Source organism: Caloenas nicobarica, chromosome 4, assembly GCF_036013445.1.
Source record: "Caloenas nicobarica isolate bCalNic1 chromosome 4, bCalNic1.hap1, whole genome shotgun sequence".
Classification (NCBI taxonomy): domain Eukaryota; kingdom Metazoa; phylum Chordata; class Aves; order Columbiformes; family Columbidae; genus Caloenas; species Caloenas nicobarica.
This window is the reverse complement of record NC_088248.1, coordinates 36,630,076-36,650,034: the sequence shown is the minus strand read 5'-3', so window position 1 is coordinate 36,650,034 and position 19,959 is coordinate 36,630,076. Positions and strand designations below refer to the sequence as shown.

The 19,959-nt window shown below is 35.5% G+C and overlaps 1 protein-coding gene across 3 annotated transcripts in view; it reads left to right on the top strand.

Moving 5' to 3' along the window:
• The window catches only part of FSTL5 (follistatin like 5), a 274,054-nt gene that overhangs the window by 163,410 nt on the left and 90,685 nt on the right, over positions 1–19,959 (top strand). For all 3 annotated transcript variants that reach the window (XM_065633872.1, XM_065633873.1, XM_065633870.1), the window contains exon 6: positions 19,552–19,718. In XM_065633872.1, coding sequence (XP_065489944.1) covers positions 19,552–19,718 — 167 coding nt within the window. The remainder of the gene's footprint in view (positions 1–19,551; positions 19,719–19,959) is intronic.

The window sequence follows — 19,959 nt, the reverse complement described above, 5'->3', positions numbered from 1 at the left end:
GCTAAAAGAAGCTTGTATCGCCTTTACTTGACTTCTTGTTACTGCATTGTGAAGAAGATTTTAATTATATATTTGTACGTATGCGTTAGTGCTCCTGTATTATTTGGTACAGAGAATGGAGAGTGAATCAGAAGTATAGTGTAAAACTAGCTTCTGTCGGTTAAGACCTCTGCCTCTTATTATTGAAGCTGAAAGGTGCTTAGTGAACAAAGCAGATAATTACAATAAGAAAAAAGAGAAAGCTGATGGTAAACAAACATGTGTTTTTTAAGTGGCAAAATTGCCTTTGCTTTTACATTGATGCTCCTAACTAGCACAATGCATCAGACTAATAGGTCGTTTAATTTAGCTGAATTGTTTAACTGGATATGGTTGCATCTTCCTCTTGTTCTGGATATAAATTTTGAGAAAAGCATGCATTTGCAAAGGTTCTGAGTACTCTTCGATGAAGCTGAAGTGAACTGAAGCTGTATTTTGAATAAATGTGAAGAACAGTATCATGTTGGGAACCTAGGCCTCTTGAATGCTTTGGACAGTTTAACCTTTCTTCGCCTCACCTCCCTGCGTGTACTATATCATGTTAGTATTATTGCTCCCTGGAATCACACCAAGGCATGAAGGTTTGGTGGCAGAGTTTGTAAAACACTTAACTGTCCCTTCAAAACTCTTGATGAAGGCTGGAGGGAAACTCTTAAGAGCTTTTCAGAAATGCTGCTGGACTGCATGAAGTTGATCACCCCTGCCTTTCGCAGCCCTTACCACTGCCATTAGCAATTCAAATTTGTCACAGACTCCTTCATAGCAGAGATCACTGAATCACAGAACATGGCAGAGGGGAATTCTGTCAGGCATTTTGCCAGACTCCTTTATTCGTGTTCAGCTTGTGGTCTACCTGGATCCTTGTCTGCAAAGCTGATTTCTAGTCAGGCGAATCCCTGTATTGTTAGATGGGCCTATTCTGTCTCAAGTCCAAGACACTAGATTTGTCTTGCTAGAATTTCACAGTTTGTCAGCCTATTCTTCCTGCTTATAAAGATCCCCCTGAAGGACAGGCTTGCAGAAGTGTGCTTCCTGATCCTGTGGATTTGGTACCAACTGCAAGATTTCTGAGGGTGCATTTTGTCCTGTCATCCAAGTCACCAATGAAGATGTTAAACAGTATCAGCCCAGTATTGAAACCACTTGAACTGAACTGACCTTTAGTCTGTGAAATACTGACCACTGCCCTTTGAGCCTGAAGATGCAGTAAGTTACTCATGCAGTCCACACCTCCCGAGCTGGGGCCCAACAGTGCTGCAAGCAACTGCATCAGAGCCTTGCTCAAGTAAATGACATTCGCTGCTGTTCCATTAACCATATGGCTCATCATTTCATAGTAGAAGCCAATTCAGACTTAAATTTCATGCATATGCTCTGCTAAATATTCCCCCCACATGCTGAGTAAATACAGCTTTTTAACTTTACTAGGAAGTCCTCTGATGTTAATGTTGCCTATGTCTGCCTCTGCAGCCTGCAGTTTTATTGACATTGTATTTTTAAAAACTTCATATAAAATTATCATTCACTCATTACTAGTTTCTGTGTTTGAATTTGCCATCATCACAGGCTGCATAATTTGAACTTTTTTATTTAAAATTCAAAAAATTAATTTGTAGGTCAGTTTTATCACATAATAACACTCACAAATACTTATGTGTGCCACTGTTTCCATGGAAAACATTATTTTCAACTTAATTTCATTTCATTTTTATCATTCCTAATTTCCAGTACTGGGTGAATCTTGTGCTGGTGATGTGCTAAACATTTACAATTGGTCTTGTAATAGATCATGATTAACTTTATTCCTCATTAGATTTCTTGTGAGGATTTAGAAAATGTAGTGTAAAATCGCCCTATATGTTTATTGGTACTTATCAGCCTTTTGTGCATTATTCAAATTGAAAAGTCTTTGTTTGAAAGTAGTCAGTCTTCATGGTTAATTAATTGTGTCTATCTTAAGGGTTTTTTAGACGTTTTAAAGAAAAGTGTTGTCAGCGGTTAATTCAAAGAATATACTTGATCTTTAAAGTGTCAGTGTGAGAAGACGTCTTTTAGAGTTTCATTAAATCTGAAGGTGGGGGTGTTTGTTTGGTTCTTAATTTGTTTGGTTTTTTTTTCATCATCACTTTTTCAGTATGTGGTGGCATTACCTGATTTTGGTAAATCGGCAACCTTGGCCCAGTTACCATGGAATATTCTTTTCATTGAAAGGAATTCAGCCTTTTAACCCTCTTGTTGTTTAGCTAGAACTACATTTAATACATGAAATTCAGTTGTGTCCCATTCATGTAGAATATAAGGACAAAGTTATTACTGAGAGATTTGTGAAAGTTAACCTGTTTACAGTAATTTGTGACTGCTAATCAGCAGCTTTCACAAGAACTGGAAATTTGTATGGTCTTGCAAATCAGAAGCTGTTGAAAGTATCCAAGGTAGAAATTGAATATAGTCTCATAGGCAAAATTCTCTTTAATATCAGGTCTTCTCTGCATAACTTGTTTTTCTTACCCATCTTGGGATTAGATCAAAAGAAAGACTTATTAGGCATAGACAAACTGATTTTAAACTGACTCAACTTTTGGCATAATTTTAGTTTAAATGTCAATGCTGATATAGTTTGTGGAGAATATATGGTCACTTCTCTGCGAAAGAGAAGGTAGGGAAGGCCTCCTTCCCAGAAAGATGCATGCTGAGAAAATTCTGATGCAAATGGTGACCTGTAAAGTTGGAAGAAAGAGGAGTGCAAAGACATATACACACTAGGATTAATTTCTTAGCAGGCAGTAAACAATTACATTTAAGATGGGAGTTAAGTAACAGGTGAAACAAAAATTGTATATTGGTGTTAGCAGCCTGGGAAAGTGAGTGAGTTTGGCCTGAGGAAAGCAAAGAAACTGGTAATTGGACTGAGTCTAGGTAGAACTTCCAATCTGTAATAAGTAATATGTTATACATTGGGGAGGGTGAGGGAGGGGAAATCAAGATGGTTTATATAGAAGATCTTGATGAAAAGCTTTCTATTTTTGCTTTAAAACAAATTCTAATTAAGTTGTCTAAACTTTATGTTTACAACTCCGTAGGGGTTTTTTATTTAGCCTGGTCCTATTTTGCCCTAGGCAATCATTTTTCTTTATTTCATTTATATTTTATAATGAAGTTGTTAATAAATGGATTTTCTATTTGTATACATGTGAGTAGATAGATATGTCAGGAAACTTCGTCCTTTGACTTTGTGCTTATATCATTGGAGTGAATTGGTGGTTACCTTAATAACTACCATTATTTTCCTCTGATAGCATTAGTTTAATCTCTTTAATCTTTGAAGGTCTTATTTTGCAGATTTAAACCATAATATTCAAAATAAGTTCCTTAGAAATGAATAGCTTAGGAGCAGGGTTTGTTTTTAATTTAGGGGTCATAATTGTTACAAAATCCTAGACAAAATTTGTGACTTCAAGCTTTTTTTTTTTTCCTTAAAAAAAAAAAAGAAGTGTGGATTTTTTTTTCTTTAACATCATATAATTATACAAACATGACGACAGGATATAATTTTCTTTCTTCCTCATGGGAAACTACTTCTTCCATTCCAAGTTAAGGAATTATACAGGTTAAGATAGTGGAATTGTTGAGTTGTTAATCTAACAGGCCAGCTGGTGCTTGTCTGTGTTCCTGTTCTTCCCAGATAATTTACTCCTGTGACTCCTTATTTTAGTGTCACCACCATAAACTGCCTCTGATTCAGACAGTACTGTACTGATGGGTGCTAAGACAGAATTCAGGGGATCTATAGCTATGTGCTTGCCCAGTGTTTTCTTCCCTGGGTATTTGCTATTGTTCATTATCAGTTACAGGATACTTCTCTCCTGACCACATGGATTTTTTGATTTGTGTTTAGAGTGGCTTTAACATACAGCTGTGTTACTGTGATATGATAGATCATGGATTCTGTCTATAGAGCTGTGGATTCTGGTTGATTTTGTAAATTCAGACTACATTTTGATGTTAGTCTGCAAAGGTTAATCTTTGTGCTATATGTCCGGTCATGTCTGTGTCCCCACCTCATGTGTCCCCCCATTCTGCCCTGCCTCCTTTCCTTTTATTTTTTGTCTTCAACCATGTTTAGTGAAAAGCATTACCAAGGAGAAGCACTTTTCCACATTGGGCATTTATCAACTGTCATTCAGTAGGAACATTTGTTTTATAGAAGCTGATCAGGAAAGCTGTATCTTCCTGTATCTGGAGCCTGATGAGATTGCTCAGCTTCATAAGCCCAGATCCTAAGGGATTCTAAATAGAAGAGTGATCTGGAATAGGGGGAAGTGAGACTATGTTTACTTTTCTAAAAATATGTGAATACTTGATTTTAAAGTTTAAATCTGTATCTGCCTTGGCTTGTTCTATGCATGACTGGGAAGATAAACTGTAAAACTGCACAGTCTTGCATGGGATGCTGGGAAAGTTTGTATTTAAGCTATGGAAGTGTTCCAGAGGTGTCAGGAATTGACATTACAGATAAGTGAATGCTACTTCAGGTCTTGGGAAAAAAAATATACAGTAAGATCAGAAAAAAGTGACCTAAAAAGTGGTTTATAGACTCTTTGGTTTCTAGAAACCATGGGGACCCAGTGTCTGGGTCCATAGTTGGATTTTGGTGGACAACCTCTACAGGACAAACATGAAGAGACATAATCACAGTTACATATTTGATACACAAAAGGAAGAGTCTAAGTAGGGGTTTTGAAAACAACCTTTTCCTCACCTTGGAACAAATTAAAAGGTTGGTAGCAATAGAAAACAATCTGGTTAATATTTCTGTACTTAATTGTATATACTCCTGCTATTCTGACAGCAAATTATAGTCTAATGGCATCTTTTAAAGGGTGTACTATTGTTAAGAATAAGATCTAAATCTGAATAAAATATCTGAGAGAATACATTGGATGTAAAATAAAGTGCTCATTGTCATGATCTCCCTGTTGTCCAGACTAGCATACCTGCTGGGATATTACAGCTCCCTTCATCCCACACATGAGGAGATGTGCATGTGGGAATGGGTACATCTTGCCCAAAATTCAGGCAGGAAGCAGCAAGGGTTCATTCCTGCAAACTCTGAATTATGAGCACACTAAGTTGTGCCCCCAAGACACAAGGTAGATGTAACCATGAGGCCCTCTTCCCCTTGCTCCACCCAGTGATAAATCCAAATAAATGAATTCCAGATATAAAAGAAACGGGCTGTGCTCACCTCAATATCTAGAGTTATTGTGTAAATACTATATCTCAATTTCTTTAAGAAAGGACAAGTAGAACTAATAGAGTCAGTTGGTATGAGTAGTGAGGTAGAGAAATAAAAACGGAAGAAGGGCTGGGGAAAAATAAGAAGAGATTGAAAGAAAGACAGTGGGAAGAGGAAAACAAAAAAATGGAGCCTACTCTAAGTGCAACTGAGCCTCTGTGTAGCTGGGAAAGCAACTAGAAGAAAAAGCAAAGATTTATTATGTTTTTAAATGGAAGAAAACCAGAGAGGCTGCCCAAATACTTCTTTTAAATATGGCAAACTTGTGTGAGGTTGTTTATATGTACAATTTGAATGGATATTTTTTGGAGTGATTATTGATTTGCAAATAAACACTGAGGTTGTTGGATGTCAACCTCCTTGTTTCATTTCTATGGAGTATCATTTTCATATATTTTCTTTTAAATTTTTCCCTGAAGAAAATGTTTTTCGAAGGTATTATTGAAAAGCAATCTTTTTGTCTTTAGTGTGGAGCAGATTGCTTAAAATTATGGGTATTTTTCGAAACATTTCCCTGGGGACAAGGATTCTGGTTTGAAGGGTTTTACCTAGCTTGATAAATTCCACTTCAGTTGTGCTATTCAGAAGCATTACTTAGGCTGCTCACAGTTGCAAGTACAGCTCTGTTGTGGGAGTTTGTAGCTTATCTGGCCCCATCACATTGCTTCCTCGCTCTCCTCTGAAGTTGCTGCTCATTAGGTATGCTGCTGCAGCAGAGGAACATTCAGTGTTCTTCTCAGCAGAATAGTCCCTTCATACTACTTGTTTCTGTCTACATAATTACCAAACTGAAAAGTAGGCTACTAAATTTATAATTAACCCAAAACTCAAATGAATAAATACAGTGCTGTTGATAATTCTGTTTTGGAAACAAACAAAACCACATTGATGTTTAAATGAAGCAGTCTAAGTAAGAAAACAAGCAAAACAGACTTTCACTTGAACATCTTCTACCCTACTAATTAAATATAATCATTACTTGATGCCATTTGCCACAACATTCTCCTGGATAAACTGGCAGCTCATGGCCCGGATGTGAGTACTCTTCGCTGAGTTAAAAAAACTGGCTGAATGGCTGGGCTTAAAGCATTGTAGTGAAAGGAGTCAAATCTATTTGGTGGCTGGTCACAAGTGGTGTTCCCCAAGGCTCAGTATTGGGGCCAGTTCTGTTTAATATATTTATCAATGATCTGGATGAGGGGATTGCTTGCACTCTCAGTAAGCTTGCAGATGACACCAAGCTGGGTGGGAGTGTTGATCTGCTAGAGGGTAGGAAGGCCATACAGAGGGATCTGGACCAGTTGGATAGATGGGCTGAGGCCAGTTGTATGAGGTTTAACAAGACCAAGTGCCACCTCCTGCACTTGGGTCACAACAATTCCATGCAGTGCTACAGACTTGGCGAAGAGTGGCTGGAAAGCTGCCTGTTGGAAAAGGACCTGGGTGTGTTGGTCGTCAGCCAGCTGAATGTGAGCCAGCAGTGCGCCCAGGTGGCCAAGAAGGCCACCAGCATCCTGGCTTATATCAGGAATAGTGTGGCCAGCAGGACTAGGGCAGTGATTGTCCCCCCTGTACTCGTCCCTGGTGAGACCCCACGTCAAATACTGTGTTGACTACAGGAAAGACATTGAGGTGCTGGAGAGAGTTTGGAGAAGGGCAATGAAGCTGGTGAGGGGCCTGAAGCACAAGTGTGATGAGGAGCAGCTGAGTGAACTGGGGCTGTTAAGCCTGGAGAAAAGGAGGCTGGGGGGACGAGACCTTATTGCTGTCTACAACTACCCGAAAGGAGGTTGTAGTGAGGTGGCTGTCAGTCTCATTTCCCAAATAACAAGCAATAGGACAAGAGGAAATGGCATCAAGTTGCACCAGGAGAGGTTTAGATTGGATATTAGGAAAAATATTTACACTGTAAGGGTCGTAAAACATTGGAACAGCCTACTTAGGGAAGTGATTGATTCACCATCCCTGGAGGTAAAAGATGTGTAGATGTGGTGCTTATGGATATGGTTTAGTGGTGGACTTGGCATTGTATAGTTAGCAGTTGGTCTTGATGATCTTAAAGATCTTTTCCAAGCTAAACAATTCTGTGATTCCATAATTTAAAGACAGTGATTTCTCTACAGTCATTTGCCTGTGATGCAAGATCCATGGCATCACCAGCTTAGAGTTCCAGGTGGCTTTCTCTGTTTGTTTTTACAGGTCTAATGTAATAAGACAATTACTGTAGAAAGCAAACGTATCTCTCATTACCTTTTTTCCATAGGTTCACTCACTGTGGTAGTCAGCATTTCCAGAATCTACAAAATAAATCCTTAAAACGTATTTTAAAATATATATTCCTGGTGTTGATAATTTCCAGTGTACAGAAACATGTCATGAAGAAGTTGGTGAAATGCCTAGAAGTTGGCAGGATGCATGGAAGTATCAAACTGGAGCTGTTCAGAGTCTTGGCAATGTGCATAAGGAGGCTGATGTTAATGTGATGTTACCAGGAAAATTAGAGAGATGTTTTGGGAATGGTGCATTACATTTGGCAAAGATGAACAACCCGTCTCTGCAGAAGAAACAGGGTAGATCATATTATATTTTTCTCCCTTCTTGAATGGGTAAGCACAGCTAAAAATGAATGTAAATAACAGTGACAGGGGAAATTTCATGCAACTCAAGTAACTTCCAGAATTTTTCTGTTAATATCTTTTTTTTAATTATTATTTTTCTTTAATATGCTTTTTCTTTTTTCCTGCTCCATCTGTGGGTTTTGGCTCTTTTGTACATTTTTCTTAAATGCCTTTCTCACCACTGTTGCAAACACTCAACACTTGAATTCTGGAAGATTTGAAGTTCAATTATGTGCATCTAAATATATTAACTTCAGAAAATTAAACAGTGAGATTCTACGAAAAATTCTGAGACAATTTCACATCCCATCAATGTTGCATCCATACTGGTAATCTTGTTTCCTGCTATTATTGTTTTAAAAACCCTACACATTTCAGTCCAATTCTGCAACAGTCGTTATTAACAGTATGTTAGCATAACAAGAACTATTTTTCTTTTTTAAAATGAATCATCTATAACTGAAGCACAGGCAGTGTTTATTTACTGACAACATCAGTGTTGTTGTTGAGAGTCATCTTATTTTACATATTCTGAATAAACCCACTTATTCTCTGTTCAGTTTACAGTGGATACAGGTGTAATGTTAAGTGTTGCACATTAAATGAAAAAACTAGTTGTGAGTCCATGAGGTTTTTAAAATTCTAATGTATCTCAGTTGAGGTACATATGGTAATATAGCTAAATGATCTTCTAGATTCTCATTTCTCCTTTATTTTTGCATAAGCCACTCTTAATGTATTCTCTCCTCCTATCTTAAAATAATAAGACATTTTTCATGGATTTTTTAAAAGTAACTATTGCTGCAAAAACAACAATTCTTGCTGTGGATGCACAGCGAATAACTGTGTTCATATTAATGCCTGAACAGGTAAGATATCTTAGCTGTAGGTGTCATATCATCACGTATCAAGACATAACTGGAATAGGTCATTTGGCATATTTTCTTAAACAGTGATGTAGCATTCTAGATGAGAGACTGGATCATATTTTCTAGACTGCTGTGCTTTCTGTTGCTTTTGGAAACATTTTTTTTGTACAACTGTTTTAATTATGTCGTCCTAATCTTAATCTTTAAAATAGGATAAAAATCTAAAAATGGCAAGAGGGTATTAGGAAATTAGCGTTTCATTTACTCTGAGATTCTATTCTAAACATGCTTCAAAATTAACTTTTGCTAATACTTTCTTGGCTAGAATATTGAGTCTATAAAAGTTGCAAGTTTGTATATGCACATAAACCTAAGATACCATATCTGAATACTTTCAGATCAGCAATTCCAGTAACATGCATCAAATCAAATTTTAACCCATCACAATAACTTTGGAATTTCCTTTAGGATTCATTGAATGATGCATAAAATCAGTTACAGAACATATTGGGAGGATACGTTAAGGTTGGGCAGGCAATTTCAGTCTGGTGAGATGATAGTAGAAACAGGAGGGAGAGAGATTTCTTGTCTCTTCAAGAGATGTAAATTCATAAAAGCTGAATTCCTTCTTTCATAAGAAGAAAGAACTAGTCTGTCATTCAGGATATGCAAAGTTTGGATTGTTTTCCTTATGCTTAATAAACCATGAGAAACAGGTTGTCAGTGTTATGGGAGTAGATTAACTGATTTCTCCTGCAGCAGAAGAGTTTCAAGCCATGTAGATCGAGAGTTGACTTTCTTGGCCTGCATTTTCCTCTAGGCTCAGAATCAAATGGTCTTTACAACTTCAAAGGATACTCATACCAAGCCAATCTGTAGGATGAAGCCTTTACCTCCACTATAGTAAATATCCTTACCGTAAGCAGTAGTGATACTTTTCAAAACATGCTCAGGTTTCCCTAGTATTCCCGTAGTACTGATACAAGAATATTAAGCAAAACCTAATGCGTACAGATATTTCTTTATATTTTCTGAAGTGTCTTTAGCCAGATTTGAATTGTATATCTGTATAAGTTTCTTATTTCATACATTTCTTGTCCATAAAGCAATTCTCTGTGTCTGATCTGTTTCAGGTGTTGATACAAAGTAACCATGATAGCGTTGTCACCTGAATAAACCCAGTGAATATCTTTGGATTGTCAGTCAATGCTGCTAATATTGAACTTCTGGCAATTCTTGATCTTGTGTGATGTATTAAATGAGGTGCAGCCCACAGCTGCATAGAAACATTCTGTGTTTCTATGACTGTGTTACAATGACAAGGGAGTCTTCAAGAATCAATGACTCCTCATATTTCCATGAATGATGCCTCTGAACTAGTTCTTAATGATCTTAGTGCCCTGCAGAGCAAGTGAAAGTATATGTTTTATTGATTTTTGTAAAGACTTAAGTGAATCATTATAGTCCTTATGACACTCACTTTTAACTGGAGTCCTGTTGAGTGCTTTAGTCTATGCAGACTTGTGAGAAACACAAGGTCTTGAGGGGGAGTTTGATTCAGTGGACGTAGAAAGTAAAATTAATTTAAAATAAGAATGAAGTTTAAAACACATGTATAATAAGCTTTGAATTTTTTTTTTTTAGTTTTATCAGTTTGTCAATTAGATATTATTAAAAAGTGATTATCGCTGATTTTCATAACAATTGCCTTCATTCACATTTTTAAAAAATTGTTGAAACAAGGATTTGTTTTATGTAAGCAATGCAGAGATAATCCTATTAAGAGCAATTAAAATATCAGAAGGGTCAAGTCACCTACTGAGTAAAATTATTTTTCAGGAGGTAGTACACACTGTTTATTAATTCAACTGCATTACAGCTAAGTTTTTTTTTTTCATTGAAACTATTAAAATACCTTAATATTATGTTTCACTTAGTTAAAACTAGAGCATGTAAACACTGTAAAGAAAACTTAGAAATCACATTTGCTGGGTGAATTCCATGTAAAAAAAAAAAAAAAAGTACGCCTTAAGACTATAAAAATGGCTGTTCTGGCCCCAGGTACAGTTGGTCCAATTCCTTTTTCCTCAACCGTGGACTTAAGTTGAGGTCTAGGGAAGCGTAAGAATAATATCATAATACCTTGTTCGTACTATTCCAAGTGCTTGTGTGATCTCTTCCTGCACATGTAAGCTTCTGGAATCCACAATATCATTTAGACAGAGTTTTTTCAGTTCTGTCAGTTCAAGCATGAAAACTACTGGCCTTCATTTTGAACCTGGCCTCCCACTCCCTTATCTTGATGGCTTTCCAGTCTTACAAGAAACAATGAGCCATCATTACCCTTTCCAGCCTTTTCATGACAGTCGTGATTTTGTAGACTTCTGTCAAAGCCCTCTATATTATCTGTTTTGTAAAAGAAAAATCAAAGCTATTATCATTTTTTCATATCTGAACTGCTCTATACCCCTATCATGCTTGGTTATCGTCTGAATTTTACCTGTTTTGCAGAGGACCCAGAGCTGCATATGGTATTCACATGGACAAACCATGGGCAAAATTATGTGGGTTTTGTTTGCTTTTAGTTCCTTTTCTAAGAATTCCTAATCTTTGATTTGAATTTTTCTCTGCTAAAGAGGACAGAGTTGATAAAACTACTTATCACTGCATCACATCTCTCCTGCCTAATCAACTTACAGCCCATTGATCTAGATTTGAAGGATTGCTTTTGCTGTTGTATAATAGTTCCCCCTTCTATTGAATTTATCTACCATTTTAGTGTTCAGGTTCTCAGTTTCATAAAGTTATTGTGCTGCTTATATTATACACCTATTCTTTGTATTCTAAAGAACTTTTAAAAACTATAGAGTTTAGTTTAATTGTAAACAGTTTGTTAGTGCATGCATCTATAAGCTTTTATGAAGTTTATTTAGTCTGTTTACTTCAGCTGATTTTTTTAATTTTTTTTTTTTTTTTTTAAGAAATTTGCCTACATGGTCATTTTTGTCCTAACAAAAACAGAAAATGAAAGCTGTTTCAGTAATAAAATAATTTTATGCTAAATTTACCAAAGTAAGAGGTCGGCTGAAATATTCCACTTTATCCTGATTTTGAAAACCTGAAGCATTCTTAATGTTTCTAGGTAATTTAATAAAGAATACTGCATTCGATGTTTGTAAGAGGAAATAGAAACCATGGGCTTTTTGCTTCACATTTGTCTTTCAGAGAAGCTTTAAGTTCTTCCATAAAAAAAATGTTTCCTAGCATGACCTATCAATCACACTCCATTAAATCTCATTGGCCAGTATTATAAGTAAAGCTTCAGAGAGGATTGTGCTTTCTTGTATAGTTTCTGTTAATTTTCTGTACGGAATTGGTTTGTAGAGGACTTCCTAAAAACTTGAACTATTATTATAATTGTCAACAAAAAAATGATTTTTCAAGTCTCTTGTCAGCAAAGATGAAAGACGAATAAATGTTCATTATAATGGTAAGTCTGTTAAGAGCTTTTGGTTTTGAATAGCAACCATAATGCTGTGATATAAAAGTAGCATCCTCTGCTATGCTGGCCATAAGGCTGGAAATAAGACGTCGTGAATTTTAATCCAAACTCTGCAGCTAAAACATTAAGGAGTCATGAAGAGGTTATTTATGCTTTTTTTCTTGTATGTGCTGTTAAATGGATTATGAGAAGAGAAAGACTCATTTGCTGGCATAAGACCCTAGAGAACAGCCACTCACGAACTATGTTCTGTTACTTCTACTGAAACGTTCTACTAAATATGCGAGTAATATGTTTAAAACAAATTCAAATCAGAAGATAGAGTGGAAAATTACAGAATTTCTCATGCTAATGGCGATGTGTACTGATTTTAAAATTGATGGAAAAGAAGAGCAAAATGACACTGATGAAAAAGCTTTTGTTATGCCATTTTGAGGAAAGTGGGATGAATGCCAGAAGAGGAGAGTGTCCTGGTTTCACCTGGGATAGAGCTAATTTTCTTCCTAGTAGCTGGTATAGTGCTGTGTTTTGGATTTACTATGGGAAGAATGCTGATAATGCACTGATATTTGGGTTGTTGCTAAACAATGTTTTATACCAAGTCGAGGACTTTGCAGCACAGAGGCTGGCGGTGCACAAGAAACTGGGAGGGGGCACAGCTGTGACAGTTTACCCAGAGTGGCCAAAGGGATATTCAACACCATATGATGCCATGTTCAGTATATAAACACGGGGAGTTGGCTGGGCAGTGGTAACCACTCCTCAGGAACTGGCCGAGTATCAGTCAACAGGTGGTGAGCAATTACACCATGCATCATTTGGTTTATATATGCATATATAATTGTTGTTATTATTCTCTTCCTGTCCTGTTAAACTGTCTTTATCTTATCCCAGGAGGTTTACCTTTTTTCAGTTCTCTACCCCATCCCACTGGGGAGGGGAGTGAACGAACAGCTGTGTGTGGTGTCTAGCTACCTGCCAGGTTACACCACAACAAAATGGCACATTACCTAGCTGCATTTCATCTTCTTCAATCCGCCAAGTAATGCTATCCATTAAATACAGAGCTTACTGTAGTACATGGACAAAAACTTATTTGCTTGGTTTTAAAAGGTGATTGCTTTTAAATTAGGTTTGAAATAGGCAAAGAAAATAAATATAGGCTTAATGTGGTCTTAATTTTAGATAGTGGGAACCAGTCTGCATAATGTTTATTAATTCAGACTCTGAAGTGTGTTTTGTGGCTACTATGAATAAATACATACAACGTAAGTAAGTAAATGGCAGGGTTCAAAATGTACATTTGTTAATGGAATTAAATTAACCAAAACATTCTACAGTTGTGTAAGATCTTCCTTCCTTTAATAGATAATCAATTATAAAGTGATATACAAAGTCCCAATGTAGCATTTTCTTATACATTTTAGCTTTCAAAAACCTTTATTCAGAGTGACATTGTGGCTTTTCTTTACTGGTCATAAGATACAGTAAGGCACCACTTAATCTAAAGGAATCTCATATGCTTCAGTCTTTTTCCTCCTAGTGGCCTGATTTGGTATCCTAAGATGACAAAATAGTTTAATCATTATGTACAGTCCCTACAGACTGTTTTGGGCTGTCAAGGGAGTTGGAAATAAGATTTTTTTTTTTTTTTTTTTCATGTACAGGTAGGGAGCTGAAGATCCCGGCTTTCACTATTCTTTAACTTCCTCAGAAAACTCAAATAAATACAGATGTAACAACTCTTTTTATAAATGTACTCAGTTTAAAGCATCAGAATGTTCCATGTTGTGCATGTCAACCCATTGTATTTAGGATTAAGAAAATAAAAAGGTCGATCAAAGCACTGCACAGCTATCACCCTTTTTTGTTTTTTTTCCCTAGCACTACCCTACCCTTCCTGTTATATTTTAAAAATACCATGATACTATTTTATCTGTTGGCTTACAAGAATATTGATATAGCTTAACTTACACAAAGAATGATAACCCCAGATGTATGACTCTTGAAAAAATTAAACTTAAAATAGGGTTCCATTATTGATTTATCCCTATTGCTTTTGGGATATTTTTGCAAAATGTCAGCTTTGAAAACTCCTTTTCTTGCCTTTCACAGTTTAATTACTAAATGTTGGGCAAACTAAGAAAATGTAAGCATGTACACTTTATTCATATCGATCATCATTTGAAGTATTGTAATACCTTCCTCAGAATTATTTATGCTTAGCTGCTTTCACTTGTATTGGTTGATAAATTTTAAATTTTTCCTAAGGTGAGCTGCATGTAGAGCTAGAAGCTCTATAAGTGAACGCGCTCACTGTATGTGTCTTCATGTATTTTACATTGTAAGCTATTTAGGGAAAGCTATTTGAATGCATTGTCTATATCTTCCAAAAATTCCTGTATATGGGACATGCAACAGAGATGGACAAACACTGTAAGCTTTAAAACAAAGGTAGCAATGATGTATAGTGATGTATATCAATGATATGATATATTGTAAAACGAAACACCTCAAGAAACAAAAGATATCTGATAATTGTCTTATTTCTTTGCTAATTCAGTAGGAGTGATGTTATTTTGCATTTGGTTTCAGTAAGTTCTGAAGATATTTTAGCAAGATACCAGAAAGATATTTATAACAGAAAATATGTATAAAAATGTAATAGAAAAACTTGTCTTATTTTGATGTAATTTTAACTGTAGGACAAACAAAAGTAAGTGTCTAACATAGATTCTAGACAGCTAGCAAGAAGCAATGAGAAAATAAATATTTCCATCCTTTTCTGTAAAGCACTTGGTATGATGCCACATGAGAACCTGTTCAGTCAACTAAAGCACCAGGAGTTAGTAGAGAAATCATAAAAATAAGGAGCTGGCTGAAAGGAAGGTGATATGGCTTCAACGAAACAGGAAGGGAACACTCTGAGAGTTATTAGGGAAGTTCTTCAATGGCCTCCTGGGAAGCCAACTTATTTTATGCTTTCACTAATATCCTTACCAAAAAAAAAAAAAATAATTGGATTACTGTAGTAGAGAAATTGGACAACCTCGTAACTATACCTCTAGCTTTCAGGTTTTTTTTTTTCATTTCTCCCGTTTAGCTGAAAAAATGTATCCAGTGACTTTCTTGTAGGTAAGAACTGAGCATGTGTGTAAGACTGATATTGTACCTGGAGGAATTGCAAACACTCATTAGTACAGTATACTATAGTAGAGCATTCGTGCTTCTGATAATGACAAGTCATAGAAGGTAAAGCCTACTGGCTTCTTATGTATAATATTACTGCTCTGTAACCAACAATATCCAAATTTTTTTTTTGCTTGGTGTTTTATTAGTAAACTGAATTCCTTCCATTTCCAATTTTTTGAAAGCTTTACTCTGCTTTTTCACTTAAAATTAAATAAACAAAATGTGTGAGACTAAACTTCAAAGAATTATTGCTTTACAAGGGCAACATAGAGGGAAAGCTTGGAGTAATCGTAGCAGGTGGTATCTTCCAATGCCATGGCTTCAGTCTCTGGAAAAAAAACTATTTGCTCTCAGAACCAGGTTTATTTCTTTCAGGGAGGAGGGAAGAGATGGCAAATGCATCTCTTAGTTCCTGGGCCTTTTCTAAGGGAATGTCATGGAGCCAGGGCTCTGAGAGAGGTGCTGCCCTGTGCACCTGAGAACACTCTGCACACACCGGACGCTTACCCCCCCACATCAGTGTGTGCCCTTTCCACCCTGGCTGCAGACAGTTCATGAACAGGGTTTTTCAGGAAGTTACCGGTCAAATAACTCTTCTCTTGGTACAGCTCTGTAGACTTAAGGATTTTTGAGTTGAGTGGTTCTTTTTTTTTTTTTTTTCCCCACCAATAAGGAGAAAATACATGCAATGGTTTTATCTTTAGAAAATAAGAAAAATTATAGTGCAACTTATTTAATTTTTAAAAATAATGATTTGAAAGATACATAGTTGTATAATATATGATTTTTTTTTTTACTTAAATGTTGTTCAGGACTTTGAGGGAAAGCAGTGACAAAATTGTAATTATCAGTGTTTGTTTTTTTCACAGCTTTTCAGAAATATGTAACATCAGTGCATTGACCAGTTCCAGGTAGCATTCTTAATTTTATGAAAATATGAACATGATGTCATGATCATTGTTTTGTAACTTTCCTGAATTAGCTTTTGAATTATAATTGTAAAAGTCAATTTCCTAATTGACTTTTGAAAACATGTGTAATTACTCCTTATACATGGAGTAGCAGAATATTTGAGATCTTTGCATAGTGAATTCTATAAAGATGCAAAGTATTAGTACTATCAGTTCTCTACCAGAAATTTTGAATTGTTCAGTAGCCATTCGAGTATGTCTCAGGAAGTCTGCATGACAGTCTGAAGAAACATCTCTGAAAAACTTCACACAGATGAAGTAAATTTAAAAAAACCTGTAGTACATAGTACAATATTCAAGTTAATATTTACATTTCTTTAATATAAGAAATTGTGTCAGATAAAAATGAGTCAGTCTCATTTGAGCATGCATCACTTCAGTTTTGAGTCATAGAACATTCCTGCTGGATAATAAATTAATCAGGTCTTTTTTTTTTGCCTAATATAAATTAATATTTCTAATCACACAAAATCGAAGCATTGAGTTTAATTATAGAACAAGAAAGCTTTGCTTTCTGAAGATATTCAGATGTCTCTCTGATGCTTGCATTTTGGAATAATAAAAAATCGTGTTAATTACAAAGTATTGTTTTTATGAGGCTAAAAAGAACTTATAAAGGATCTTAGCTAGCTTATAGGTTGCTGCTTTGCTATAATGGAAAGATTAATGTCTGTCTTATATGAAAGTAATTTGGTAATTGAAAGAGAATAGATACATGATGCCCTTTGTAGTTTACTTAAAAAACAAAAGATAAAAAACCTAGAGATTTTTCATGCTTTAGCAGCCGAGTGGAAAAATTGCAGTTTGGATGATCTTCAACTCCTATATAGCTCTTCTGTCTCATATGGAAAAATCCTTACAAATGTAGAATTTTAATAGGTTATATTTAATTGGGCACACCACAAGTGAAAAGGCAAGTCTCAGCTGTTCATCCTCTCACATATGGGCAATTACACAAGAGGGAAGAGTATACGATATCATCAAATTAACGGGTATCACTCACTCTCTTTTTATGTAAGTGTCCAAATGAGTTGTGGGACATAGAAGTTATTATTAGAGCTGGTTAGTAGATAGATTAGTGGAGAAAATTGCAAGAGGCAAACTTCCGCTACACATCTAAATTTTTAAAAGATTATTTGAAAACTCGAATAATGATGAAGTTCTGGTTTACCTGAAAAATTAGTGGTGGTGGTTTTGGTTTGGTTTCGTTTTTTTTTTCTTTGGATTGAAATGAACTAGGATGCTCCCATGGTTTATTTTTTTCTTGTTGAAATTGTTGAAATTTGTTCAGTTACTTTGGTTTTAGTTTGTGTTATGGTACAAAGGTAGTTACTAAAGTCATACATTATTCTTCTTGCAATATGAAATACCAGGGGCAGTGGAAAATAGAGGAAGATGTACTTTCCATATTGTTAAGTTGAAAGGGTTGAGAGTACTTCTCTCTTAGTATTAATTTTATTTACTTGTTTTTGCATCAAGCAGATTTGTTCCAAAATCGTATGACAAAGGCTTCCTTAAATTGAATATAAAAATACTTTTCCTTTAAAGCTATATACTCTGTATTTACTATCATATTTATTCATAATGAATTTAATTTCACTAAGATTTTCTTACAAAATAAATTTTATGTTTTGTTTTTTATTTTAATCACAGATTTTTTTAGATGTTTCAGGTACCATGCCATAAGCTTTCTTCATTCTCACAGGATATAAAATGACTTGGAATTTGCTGCACTGGTTTTAAAAATGTTGGATAGTTTTCAAGAGTGATGTTGAAGTTTCCTCATAGTTCAGACAGTGAATGTGAAAAACTAATTTTATGTTCCTAAAATTTCTCATATTGATTGAATTTTCTCATATGCATACATTCATGCAAAATGTGTGTCTGAGTGCATTCTTGGTGGTTTTGCTTCTAAACATGCTAGCAATTTGTCTGTCTTGAAGAAAAAAACAAACCAAACACACTCTACAACCCTACACACACAACCATGACACACTTCTGAAAATGCCTCCTCTAAATTTACTAATTTACAGATATTTTGGACTAGGGTATTTTATGTAATACTAGATAAATTAAAATGGCTTGGCAAGCTTTGTTAAATAGTTTATCAGCACTAAGAACTTCTACTGTATTCACAGTAAATGCAAAAAATAGATGGCAAATATTTATGTATTGAGATAATTCACAATTTTTCAGGTGATGCACTGCATTTACTTCAAGTTTGTCATTAACTCTTATAAAGTATTGTATTCTCTACTTCTGCCAGGTGCTATAGTCCATCCTGGTTGTTGCTTCTGTTCCTTGTCAGACAGAGCAGTTTCAGAATTGATGCTATAAAGTACTCTAGTTTTTTAGGGGGGGGTGGTTTGTTTTTCTCTTCTCTTTTTTTTTTTTTTCTTATTTAGAGTTTTAACACTGTTTTTAAAAGAACAGATTAACTTTTGTGTTACAAGGAATGCGTGTTCTTCTGAGACTGAAATGGGAGAGATTACTAATGTCTCTATGATCTGGAAAGCATGTTCTCACTAATATTAAGGAAAAAAACCCATAAAAACTGGCTTGCCAGAATAGAAATGTTATACTTCAATTTTATATTCTGAATGCAGCATTCACATCTCAGTTTCAGTCCTGTGTGTTTTGTACTCTGAGCACCATCTGTATTTTTCTTTTCTGGAAATGAGCTCATATGAATGATTCTTTTGGCAGTGCTGCCATCTTAGTTCAGACAAAGGTGCTGACTACTCCACTGCATTGGCCTCAACTGTCAAATAACTTCTGGTGTCTGACTTTGGATACATTGTCATGTTTATGACAGTCTTACCTCTGAAATTCATTTTCATGTTAAATGCTTCTCTTCTGACAGGGTGATACTTGTCAGTCAGTTTAATTGAAATGTCATGCTGACCTTTATTTGAAATACTCTGAACTTCCTGTGATTGTTGGAAGTTCTTTTTACTTTGATTCCAATTAAAATCCTTAAATTACCAGTGTACAAAACCCGCATGCTAATTAACCTTATGAAACTGCATGCTCATTAATCTTACAAACAATATATCTTTTGCAGAGGTAGTTCAGCTGAGTCTGCCTGAAGATCAAAAACTAAGCACCACTGCAGCAACGGTAGGACAAAGTGCTGTCTTAAGTTGTGCGATCCAGGGAACTCTGAGACCTCCCATCATCTGGAAGAGGAACAATGTCATTCTTAACAGCTTAGATTTGGAAGATATCAATGTAAGTAAGACAAAACTCTATTTAGCAGCTTATTTTCAAAACTTTTAATAAAGAATAGAAAAGTGATCTGTAACAAGCTCGATATTCCTAATGTTTCAAAGAAAAGAAATGAAAATGAAATGCCTGCCAAACTCAGTCTGGTGTTGTTGGTGGTGCTGTTTGTTTGTTTGAGTTTTTGTTGTTGTTTGTTTTGTTTTTGTTGTTGTTTGGTTGGTTTTTTTGTTTTGTTTGGTTTTTGTGT